The sequence below is a fragment of the Calcarisporiella thermophila genome (assembly GCF_041956535.1).
Source record: "Calcarisporiella thermophila strain CBS 279.70 unplaced genomic scaffold VTP21scaffold_11, whole genome shotgun sequence".
NCBI classification, from domain to species: Eukaryota; Fungi; Calcarisporiellomycota; class Calcarisporiellomycetes; order Calcarisporiellales; family Calcarisporiellaceae; genus Calcarisporiella; species Calcarisporiella thermophila.
Window position 1 is genome coordinate 755,640 of NW_027192201.1, and position 11,404 is coordinate 767,043.

The 11,404-nt window shown below is 54.1% G+C and overlaps 4 protein-coding genes across 4 annotated transcripts; 2 read left to right on the forward strand and 2 right to left on the reverse strand.

Moving 5' to 3' along the window:
• Positions 1 to 469: 469 nt before the first annotated feature.
• VTP21DRAFT_1448 (uncharacterized protein) lies at positions 470 to 1,450 on the reverse strand (the record flags this gene model as incomplete). The annotated part of the gene is made up of 2 exons (XM_069391536.1): positions 470 to 632; positions 762 to 1,450. 2 exons carry the CDS (start codon positions 1,448 to 1,450, stop codon positions 470 to 472), a joined length of 852 nt encoding a protein of 283 aa, XP_069251569.1.
• Positions 1,451 to 2,403: 953 nt separating this feature from the next.
• VTP21DRAFT_1449 (uncharacterized protein) lies at positions 2,404 to 4,003 on the forward strand (the record flags this gene model as incomplete). The annotated part of the gene is made up of 5 exons (XM_069391537.1): positions 2,404 to 2,825; positions 2,900 to 3,097; positions 3,186 to 3,238; positions 3,339 to 3,352; positions 3,434 to 4,003. The coding sequence occupies 5 exons, from the start codon at positions 2,404 to 2,406 to the stop codon at positions 4,001 to 4,003; spliced, it is 1,257 nt and encodes a 418-aa protein (XP_069251570.1).
• Positions 4,004 to 4,786: 783 nt separating this feature from the next.
• VTP21DRAFT_1450 (uncharacterized protein) lies at positions 4,787 to 9,109 on the reverse strand (the record flags this gene model as incomplete). Its single annotated transcript, XM_069391539.1, has 8 exons — positions 4,787 to 6,705; positions 6,788 to 7,542; positions 7,644 to 7,867; positions 7,938 to 8,056; positions 8,141 to 8,325; positions 8,397 to 8,480; positions 8,560 to 8,642; positions 8,714 to 9,109. 8 exons carry the CDS (start codon positions 9,107 to 9,109, stop codon positions 4,787 to 4,789), a joined length of 3,765 nt encoding a protein of 1,254 aa, XP_069251571.1.
• Positions 9,110 to 9,713: 604 nt separating this feature from the next.
• VTP21DRAFT_1451 (uncharacterized protein) lies at positions 9,714 to 11,352 on the forward strand (the record flags this gene model as incomplete). Its single annotated transcript, XM_069391540.1, has 7 exons — positions 9,714 to 9,981; positions 10,056 to 10,267; positions 10,341 to 10,443; positions 10,509 to 10,618; positions 10,708 to 10,827; positions 10,929 to 11,156; positions 11,230 to 11,352. The coding sequence occupies 7 exons, from the start codon at positions 9,714 to 9,716 to the stop codon at positions 11,350 to 11,352; spliced, it is 1,164 nt and encodes a 387-aa protein (XP_069251572.1).
• Between the last annotated feature and the right edge of the window lie 52 nt (positions 11,353 to 11,404).

Consider the following 11,404-nt stretch of genomic DNA (forward strand, 5'->3'; position numbering starts at 1 on the left):
CTTCTTCTCAATTAAACTGAATGTGATATAGTCTGATTTTTACCTATTTTCTAATATCTAATGTTATTTGTATATTTTTTTTTTACTTTTCCTCTGTTTTCGTTGGTCACTAGATTTTAGTCTCTTTTTTCTTCACGTTCTTGTATATCAACTCAAGTAATTGTACCCCCTCCCCCCCCCTTCTTCTGTGATGGTCCTTAATACAGGAAATTTTCACATTGATATATTTATACGATTCAACACTACCGAAAAGAAAACCGAACCAAAGAAAAAAAAAATAGTGTACACTTTAAATAAGTTGCAGACCCGAGAAATATTTACAAAGTTTTGTAGCAGCAAAAGAGGGGAGGATGGCGTGGAAAAGTATATATAGAACGCAAAATAAATATAGTGATTGGAAAGGCTAGAAGAAAAATGCCATTTTTTGTTTTCCAAGAGGTAAACCGGGTTTGCGTAATCACTTGAAGATTCATGCTGAGGAGATCCTTGAGATCACCGAAGAGTATCTCCGATATCTTCGCCCCTTTAGCGCCGCCACGGCGGGCGAATTTCTGCACGTTTCCTCTATCTTGAAATGCCGCATCATGGCATCCGTTCGTGCAAATGCTTTGGAGCAACATGGACATGCATAACTATTGAGGAAAAAAAAAAGAAAGAGCATGATCAGGATATGGAGCGAGATTGGGGTGAGGAGGGAAAACGCCCAAGCATGATGGAGCCGTCAAGGGGGCCAATGCACGGCCCGGAGCATAGACACTTACGGTTTGTCGCCCGTGTGAACCCGCATATGCCGCTGTAGGTCGTGCTTCCGGGTGAAGGCCCTCGGACATGTGGAGCAGGCAAATGGGCGGGTGGGCTCGTGAGTGCGCAGGTGGGCGCGCAGATTATGGTACCGTGTGAATGTCTTTCCGCAGTTGGGGAGCGGGCACTGGACGGGCTCGTTGCGGCGCTGGGACGAGGAGTTGTTGTTGCGGGTGCGGCGCGGGGTGGGCTGCATGGTGAACTGGGTGAGCATGGGGCAGGGAGCGTCGGGGAGGGCCTGCGGGGAGGGGGCGGACGCCGTGGGAGGGGGGAACGAGGCGGGGACGGAGGCGGGCGGGTTGGCCTCGTAGGGCTGGAGCGGCGGGGGCGGCTGCTCCGAGAACGGGGTCAGCAGCTGGTCGCAGCCCAGCGCAAAGGGGTCGCTCGCGGCCGGAAACGGCGGTATCACGTAGCTCTTGTCGCCAAAGGGCGGGAACTTGCCCAGCTTGAGGTCGGAGGACACGTTGTTGACGAAAGTGGAGATCAAGTGGGGGGAGGGGGACGAGTGGGGCTGGTCCTCGGACAAGGGCGAGTGCGAAACCTCGCCGTCGGTATGATACATCTCCAGGGCGGGCTCGCCGCCGCAAAACGCCAGCATGTCGGCGAAGGAGGCTGTGTCGGCGATAAACGAGATCTGGGGGGGTTCCATCGTTTTGTTTTTATTTCCAACGGTATGGTATAGTGCGTGGTTAATTTTTATATATCGGCGGGGGGGGCAGGACGAGGGGGGGGGGGAGGTGTGGGGGAAGGGAAGGGATGGGATCCCTTGCGAGAAATCCTGCGCGGATCCCTCCTTAGAGAAGCAGCCCAATGTTTGATGCTCGTTAGGATTTATTGCGCTGGTTTGACCCAAGCGCCCTTTATATGGAGCCTCCTCGCAGTGGCTAGCCCAAATCGTCCGAAATCTTTCGGAACAATTAGCACTTGGGGGTCGTAGGTTATATGGTCAAGAAACTTGTTTACTCATTCCGGCCGGGGTTGGGCTGACTCGCCTCCGCTCTCCCATTCGACTGGGCGGCCGGGCGATTCATTTGCAGGTGGACTTGCCAAAAAGCTAGGGTTACTAAACGAACTAAGGGAAATCGCAGCCTCCCTAATCGGGTCCAGGCTGGATGCAAGGACCTGGAGTGGATTGGCTGCTTTCCAGCCGCGCACCGTGGGGCTCGCGGGAGCGGGCCTCTGGAGGGAAAGACACCGGCGTCCAAATAGGAAAAGAATTTCCCTATGGAATAGAGAGGGAAAAAAAAAAATCGTCCATAATTTCGGATCGACACACGCTCGGAACTTGCATACATTTCACAATCATTCAAATCTAAAACATTAAGACGAAAACAGATTGCGTATCGCGTTCCAATAGTCGAAAAAGAAAGGATTCCTTCACGTCTCCCGCCATTTTTTTCCGTGTTTTCATCTTTAGCTCTCTTTCCTTATTCCCCTTCGCCCGACTGCTCTCCAGAGGAGGAAGGGCGGCTCCTAGCTTGTTTGTTTGCACACCGTCATCTCAGGCATTCCAAGTGATTGTGTCTTCCCTTGCTGTTGTTGTTGCTGAGTATTTCATAGAGAACCTAGATACCCTTTTAATTATTTGATGCCCTTGTCAGGATGGTTTCACAATATCAACCCAATGTTTTCATGCTTTTGGCATTTTTCATGGTGGCCCTCCTAGTCACCCAAGGAAGGGCTGACCACCTCCCCTTCTCCCCCCACCCCCACCGCCTCTGGGAACGAAAGCCTCTCCCCCCTCCCCAGCACGTCCCCGCCCTCGCCCTCAATAGCCCGGCCGCCCCTCAGGCAGCGGCTCCGGCCCCCGCCCCGGCCCCAGCCCAGGGCTCCGCCCCTGTCACCTACGTGCCTGGCTATCCGGTCCCTGACAAGGTCCCCCCCACCGATAGCCCGGAGGTGAAGGAGTGGTTGAAGCTGGTCGACTTCTCTAAAGTGCCGAATATCCCCCTCTCTTCGCAGGGCCAGTGCCCAGCCACGCCGGACCCGAACTCGTGCTGGTGGACGTGTCAAAAGTGCACGCGGTAAGCCTTGGAGCCCTTGCGCACCAGAAGAGATGAGCTCGACGATCCTTTTCTAATCCCTTTGTTGCTCTCAGACCCGACGACATCGTCACGTGTCCGAACAAGGGGCAGTGGGGCCTCACCTACGACGATGGCCCCTCCGTGAACTCGGTGCCCTTGCTCGACTACCTCAAGCAGCAAAACATCAAGGCAACCATGTTCGTGGTGGGATCACGCGTGATCTATAATGGCGATCTCCTGAGAAGAGAGTATCAAGAAGGACATCACATCGCGTAAGTCACCCAATGCGATCGCACTCGATGGCTGGCAGGACCCTCATCACTTTTTTCCCGCTCACTCATTTCATTTCTCCCAACTTAGCGTCCACACATGGTCCCATAGCCCCATGACAAGCTTGACCAACGAACAAATCGGTATGGCTTGTTTTTCTTCTTTCTATCTCAATTGTCACTATTGGTATTCTAGCAAGAACATGGACTGACTCTTTATTTCTAAACATGCACCCCACCTTAGTCGCCGAAATCAAGGTAGGCCCTCCCTTCCCCTCCTCTGCACATAGGGGATCGACCCCACACTAATTTCCCCTCCTGCCTTGGGCATTTCCGTAGTGGACCGAAAAGGCAATCAAGGATGCCATCGGCGTGACCCCCGTCTACTTTCGCCCGCCGTACGGCGACTACGATGATCGCGTGCGAGCCATCGTGCGCCAGCTGGGCTACAAGACCGTGATCTGGACGGAGGGCTTCGACACCCAGGACTGGCAGCTCGTCAGCAAGCAGATCACCCCCGAGCAGGCCCTCAACAACTTCCGCCAGTGGATCCCGCGCTTCCAGCAGATGGCCTCTGGATTCATCGTGCTGGAGCACGATCTGTACAAGGAGAGCGTGGAGGTGGCGGTGAACGGGATCCTGCCGCTGGCGAGGCAGTCCCAGATCAACATGATGACCATCCCCCAGTGCTTGGGAGACAACGCGCCGTATCGAGAACTGGCGGGGCAGTCGGCCGCGGGGAGTCCGGGAGCAGGGGCGGGGTCGAGCCCAGCCACCAACCAGACTTCTGATGCCCCGGGCGCGACCGCCGGGTCCAGTATCTTCTCGGCAGCCTCCTCATGGCGAGGGGCCGGTGGCGCGTGGATGCCGCTCTTCGTGGCATGCGGGCTGAGCTGGTGGTTTTTGTGAACACTCATTTCTGTTGTCACGCCATGATCTTCCATTACCACCCCGTATTGTTACCTCTATTAGAAAAATCCGTTGTTGTTGTTTTTATTATAACTATCCATATCCCCTCCTCTCTCTCTCCCTCCCCTCGCTCTTCTTCTCGAACGTATCTCTCTCTAGACACCAATAGCAAATAATTATTTGAATCGAGTAGAACACTTCGAGTGATCCAAGCCCCTGGGTTGCTCGCCATCCATCCCTCCTTTTCCCGCTACTCAATCCCATCCCCTTATCGCCTAGTCTTGGGAGAGAGGGGAAACGGCGGTGACCATTCACCATTTTTCTATTTTGATGCTCGATTCCTCGGTGGATGAGCAAGTTTGGATAGAGACGCATCATTTCCAATTCTGAATGAGAAATTTAATAATAACTATTCATTCTTGAGTAAAAATATATATAGAAAATAACGGAAAAAAGCTATACTGTTGAAAAACAAAAAGAAAAGGTGGGGAAGGGGGAAAAGGGAGGGGGGGAGTATGGGGGTGGAGCGAATCAACAGGAAGCGACTAGAAGGAAGGAGAACAAAGGGAGAGGGAGGAAATGAGAGAAAAAAAAAAATATATGAAAAAAAATAGACAAGATAAAAAAAGAAAATAAGGGTGTGAAAAGGGGGAAAAAAAATTCAAAAAAAGGAGGAATAATTAACGTACATAAAGCAGAAAGACGAGAAAGAAAAGGGAAAAAAGAAAAGAAGGTATATAGAGAGGGGGGAGGAGGAGGGAAGGAAAAGAGGAGATAAACTATTTACCCAACAACAGGATTGACGGTGAACCGGGCCGCAAGCCAGGACACCACCTCGGGATGGCTTTGGAAGAATTGGAAGAGAAGCACCCCCAACATGACGATGAGCAGCGGCACCCAGAACCACACGAGGCGCTGGTCGTTGAGTCGCAGGAAGCTGACCTCTTGCTCCTCCTTGGCGCCGGCCGACCGGCAACGCATGTCGGTCGGGGCCGCCTCCTCTCTCCACTCCGATTCCGACGCCCGCTTCCTTCCCCTTGAGAGTCTCCGGGCCGAGTCGATGGATTTGGTGCGTTGCAGTACCGGCGGCCGGGGTGTGGCGGAGCGATGGAGCGAGTCTAGGGAGGTGGCGCGGTGCGAAGAGCGGGAGCGAGAGCGGAGCGATGAGGAGTGGCGGCTGCGCGAATAGTCGGCGTTGAGGGGCGTGAGCGGCGACACGGACAGCCCCAGCGATTCCCCGTAGCTCCAGTCTCTTTCTAGCGCCTCCATGCTCAGCTCGCCGCCCTCCTTGTACGGCGCCTCCTCGCCACGCCCGGGAAGGGCTGTCGCGGCCGCCTCCGCCCTATTCCCTCCGGGGAAAATGAAACTGGGCAGGCGGGTGAAGTTCACCTGGGTGGGAATCTGGGGCAACTCGAAGGGCAGCGAGGGCATGGTGGGGATGGAGGGGCGGGGCAGGCCGGAGAGCGAGTGTCCCAGATGGCCCATCACGGCGGGCAGCTTCGCCTCCTTGATGTTTGGGACGTGCAGCCCGCTCGTCTGCAGGTGCGACAGGGTCTTTTGCAGCCAGAGGCTGGAGGCGACCGCCATGTCGGTGAGGGGCAGGTGCCAGCCCTCATGCACCTTTTCCGCCAGCTTGACCACCTCCGCGTCCACCACCGCCTCCACGGGCCGGTGCTCGTCCTCGCTCGAGCTCCACCTCGCCCGCTGGTCCCCCTCCTGCTCAAAGCTCACCGACGACTCGTCCGCCTCCCCGTCCGCATCCTCCGACTCCTCCCACATGCTTCCCCCCGTCTCGTCCTCGTCGGACTCCTCCTCCGTGTCCACCGTCTCCTCGTCGGCGGCATCGTAGTCGTCGTCTCCGTCCGACGAGAACCGGTCCGACGTCCCATCGCTACTCGCCAGCGACGGCGATGACGATGACGACGTCGGGGACCCCACGGGCGTCGCCAGTCCCATCTCCCATTCGGCAAGCAGCGCGACGGTCCCGTGGAAGCAGCGGGAGCGCGCGCGATCAATCGGCAGCAGCCCATACGCATCCCGCAAATTGACCCGTGCCCCCGCCTCCAACAGCGTCTTCACCACGCTCTTTTTCCCGGTCCACGCCGCAAAATGCAGCGCCGTGAAGCCATTCCGGTCGCGCGCGTTCACCTCCACGCCGAGCTCGGCAAGCAGGTAGGCGAGCCGATCGAAGCCGAGAAGGGCACACAGGTGAAGCAGGGTGTGCCGCGTCTTCGTCTTGAAGTCGAGCCTCCAGGGGTGCCCCGTGTGGAGAGCGCGCGCAAGGGTCAACACCCGAATCACGGTGGCCTCCGTGACACGCTGGCCCATGGGTGCATATCGACCGGCGGCGGCCGATTGCTGGGTGCCCCCGACGTTGTTGCCGACCACGCCTCCCATGCCAAAGTCCTGCCCAGAGCTGACGATGCGCATGGCGACCTCACGGGCGTTCTCCACCCGGCCGGTCAGCTTCACTCCGAGGACCTGGAGAGCAAGCTCCATGAGCTGGCGGTCCGCAGCATCGTCCTTGTAGGTGAAAAACAGGGGGGCGTTGGTGGTGCCGGAGAGGGAGATGGGGTGCTCCTTGAAGGTCACCGCCACAGGGCCAGGGGTGGGCGACGGGGGAAGGAGGCAAACGATAGTGCCCGGGGACCAGATTTGCGTGCTCAAGGAGGGAACACCGCCAAACAAACACGTCAGCCCCTCTGGCATTTCCCGAAATTGCAAAGGGCAACTCGTGGTGAGTGCATGGTTTAGAAGAGTAAGAAAAGCAAGAGATGGACTTACGATAAAACCCGGACCCCAACAGGGTCACCTCGATCCCGCCCAGCATTGGCCCCTCGTCAGGAATAAGCCGATTGATGGTGGGTGTGGGTGATGGGGCCGTCACGGGCTGGCCCATCATCCCCGTGGAGTGCCGCTGCTTGATGGTCGGTTGTACGGGCGCAGTTTGGACCATCGTGCCGGTGCTGGAGCCCTTAACAAGGCGTCCGGATCGACTGGCCGTTTTCTTGTGGGAGACGGGCTGGGGAACGGCCTGTGGCTGCGGTGTTGGCTGCTGTTGCTGCTGCCGCTGTTGACTGCGGAATGCCTGAGGCAAGAGGCTGCTTACGGGTAGAAAAGAGCTAAACATGGATCGTTGGCTTTCAGGAGCGGAGGTGGGCGTGGATGCTTGACTCTCGTGGGGGATGGTGATGCTGGCGGCTTGAGCAGTCGCCGAATTTTTGGTTCGCGAGGTGAAAAACACGCTCTCCGGGTTGGCCTCGCCATTCTCAGCGGGATGAGGCAGGGGGGTAAAGGCGGCGGGTGAGAGGGCAGAGAGGGGGGTGGTCGAGGCCGGCGTAAGCGGGGAGGTGGGGGTCAGGGAGCCGTTGCGTTTATCGGTAGTGGAGGGACTTGGGGCCTTCATGGATGCCAAGTCCTGCTCGGAGGACTGCTTAGTGCGCCGTCGTGCCAGTTTGCTCGCCGACTTCTCCTTGTCTTTTCCACTCTTATGATCGTCGGTTATTAAAATGGGGGGCGAGGTGCCATTGGCAATGACCCTGCCCAGATAATCCGTCATTTCAAAGGTTATGCTGCGACACAGAGGAGGGGGCGTTAGCGGGAGACCGTTTAAGAAATGGGGGGCAGACGCCACACTTACATGAATCCGACTTTTTCGTTATGGTGGCGGCAGTAGCATGCTATTCGCGTCGGTAAGATTGCATCACCAGAGTCAAATCGGAACACCTCTGGGCAATTGAAGAGCAGCACGCGCTGTTGCTCGTACGCTAGGCGAGATTCCTCGTCCAGCTCCATGTCATGGTCCATCGTGTTTTCCGCCCCTGGTTTAGGCGGTCTAGGTTTTTTGCGTTGTGCGCGCTTTCGCTAAGGGGAATATGAAAAAAGAAGTCAGAACGGCCGTGAGGATGGACAAGCCAGTCGGAGTGAGACCTACCTCTCGCTGAACACAGGCAACGCACATGGTCACTTTTCTCCCTAAATCGCTGGCGCATATTACCGCCGCTTTTAAATTTAAAATTCCCTTCTCTCCATATTGGGATTGCATCGATTGAGCTAGAGAGATCACAAAATAGAGCGGTGAAGGTTATCTCGATGTTCTCTCTCCAAAACAAACGGGAAAACCAATGAACCACTTACGATTTTTGCAGAATTTTTGCGTGAGTTTTTTCCTTGCAACCATGATTTCGGGAATTCTGAGGTGCGTCCACAGTCCTTCGACTTTTTCGCCATTTTCGGTGACCAACTGTATACAGAGCTTTACTTGTGTCTCGACTCGGGATCTAGCGCCTTGCTGTGGAATACCAAGAATTCTGATTTGGAGACTATCATTTCCCCCCCCCGAAAAAAAAAATTAGTGAGGAGGACATGGGAGAGGGGAGGACAAAACACTTACCCCTTGTTGCTCATGTCTGGGATGTCGCCGGTGGGGGAGATAAATGAGGCGGGGCGGGGGGAAGGGCGAATCTCAGACTTGTTTCTAGAGAAGGTTCAACATTAAGGTGAGTATAGGGATGGGGGCTCAACAGAAAAGAGATTTAGCAGGAAGGATCACATACTGGCATGGCTCCTCGGTATTAAGATATTTCAAGCAGTCTTCTTGTGCCTCTGGAAAAGCGGTATCACTGGTCCTATTCCAGTTCTGACAAAAAGAAAGACAAGAGAAACAGTTAGTAAGCGGAATGAGCATGGTTTAGGTCAGGGGAAGCCTACGTTGTATCCCTCTAGTTCATTTAATCCATGCTGCAACATGTCCATTCTCTGCCCCATTCCTGCAGTGGCTGTTCGAATGAGTGCTTCGGTTGCGGAGCCATACCACCCCGCCGCTTGGGCGCTTAGTCCCGAATCATCAAACATAAGCCCATCCATGTCTCCATCGACATGGTTGAAACCGATTAAATCCAAATCTTCCACCAGCTCTGCTCTTTCCTCCGTCTCCTCCCTGTCGTCTCCTTCCTCCTCCTCTTCTTCCTCCTCATCCTCATCAGCGCTTTCATCGTCTACGTAATCGTCTTGCAAATAAAACTTGGAATCCTTGACACTCTCATTCGCGGTTATTGAATATGACTCAGCACCCTCGGCCATGGAGGTCACTCCTTCGCCTGGCATTGAAAGGATCTTGTGAATTCAATGTCTGGTGTGATGTGAAAAATGTAGGATTTTGGATTGGATGAGTTGGACGCCGTGGTTGGAAATGGGGGAAGGTTGAAAATCCTGGTAAATTAATGGAGTATAAGGGGGACACAGGGGAAATAATATGACGCTCCGCAAAATCTCTGGTTTGAAGGAAATAAAAATGGCGGAAAAGTGGGGGGGGAGGAGAGAAAAGAAAAAGTTAGAGACGCAGCGGATAAAGAAATCAAGGTTAATGAGGGCTCATGGGGGGACAAGAGATATCCAGAGCGATAAGTTATTTATTAACCCGTAATAAAGAAAGAGCGGTCCCCCACCCACTGAAAGAATGCTTACCTGCTAACTGTTTTCGTGTGTGATTATGGATGAAAATAGAGATGAAATAACAATGGCTAGTACTTCGTACCCGATGGCTATTAAAATGATGGCAGGGAGATTGAAGATCTTGAAGGAATTCCACCTTCTGTGTTGGCAAAAGGGTGTGACGTGTACAGTTTGCACCAAATAAACTTCAGTATTTTCCTTTTTGAACCACACTTTAAATTTTCGTTCAAGTATTTCGGGTACACAATAGTAGATCATGCCATTGCATCCTCGCTTGCTCCTGCTTTCCCTCCCGCGATGCCCCGCATGTCGCACTGTCGAACTGCGCAATGCGCGCGACTACGCGATCATGAGCCGTGCCTGGCGGCTAGCTAGCCGGTCGCGGCCCGCGCTTGCTTCTCAGTTCAACCCCACCCCACCTCCCAAAGAGCCATTGCAGGCGGAGCCGACCCCCCCAACCCCCTCCCCAAGAGCCAAGCCTTCAAAATCTAGAAAGCGCGAGGCGATTCCTCTGTCCTCGGCAGGTACGTTTATTTCCCGCCGTCTCTAGCAGACAGGACGCTCATTATTATTCCTTTTTGCGATGGTCCGCAAATAGATGTCACGACCAAGCTCCCAAAAGTATTTAAACAATTCGAGCAGCCGCCAGACCCACACCTTATCCGTGTGTCCATAGTAGGCCCCGCCAATGCTGGCAAGTCCACCCTTCTGAACCGATTGGTAGGCGACAACATATCTCCCGTCACGGAACGGCCCCAAACAACAAGGGAGAGGATTGTTGGTGTGTTGACAGAGGGAAACAAGCAAATTGTAATACCACTGTCTATTGAAGCTTTTGTCCGGTGATTGAATAGAAGTCTTTACTTATACCCCCCTTATTTAGGTATTCTTGGACACTCCTGGAATTATCCCTGGAAAGAATATCCATCGGTATAACCGCGAACTCATCAATTCCTCCTGGCATTCACTAAAGGAGGCGGATCATGGTAAGTGGTTGTAGGATGACTTATTACTACGGCCCACGGGTGAGACCACTAAACGTTTGCTTTAGTCTTGATCATGGTAGATGCTCAAAAGGTGCGCAGATCCACGTTTGCCGAAGATTATTTGTTCCAAAGACTGAGCGGATTTGAAGTGCCCGCAACACTAGTGTTTAACAAGGTTGGCTAGAAACGGGCTGTGGCTCGGTTGTCTTTTGCTCATTTGACTGACTTGACCTCCATCCCCTTTAATACTGCCAATGTATCAAGATGGATACGGTGGAGGATCGGGCGGCGTTGGAGCCAATAACGGCCAAATTCCAGACGCAATACCCGTACATCAAACGCGTTCTGTTCATCAGTGCACGAGAGAATGTCGACCCCATTAAAGTGAGTCATCTTATCGCCTTTCCTCCCCTTCCTCTTCCTCCTCTCCAAATCTTTTCACTGCATACTTACTTGTTCCACTCCCTCGTTTGGGCCAACCCTAGGACGCACTCGTCTCGGAGGCGAAGCCTGGAAATTGGATCTATCCCAGTGACGCAAGGACCGACCTTGCCGACCTCAAGCGGGTGGAGAACGTGGTGCGAGCTGAGCTCTTCAAGCGATTGTCGGGCTACTTGCCCTACATCATCAAACAAGAGAACATCGGATGGCTACACGAGAAGGGGAGACTGCGGATCGATCAGCTCCTCTATGTGGACCGGGGGAGTCAAGAGGTAAGAAGTAGGGTTTGGGGAAAGGGGGGGGGGGTCGATGGCAACTCTCTTACTTGCCCCTTTGCTTCTGTAGAAAATCGTGGTGGGAGCGGAAGGAAGGGTGATCAAAGAGGTGACGCTAGAGGCGAGGAAACAGCTCTCAGAGATATTCCACAAGCCGGTTCAACTCTTTTTGCAAGTGAAATCTAGAAAATAAACGTTGAAATGCATTCCATTTTCCCTCCCAAGTGGCCATTGGGCATTTCGGT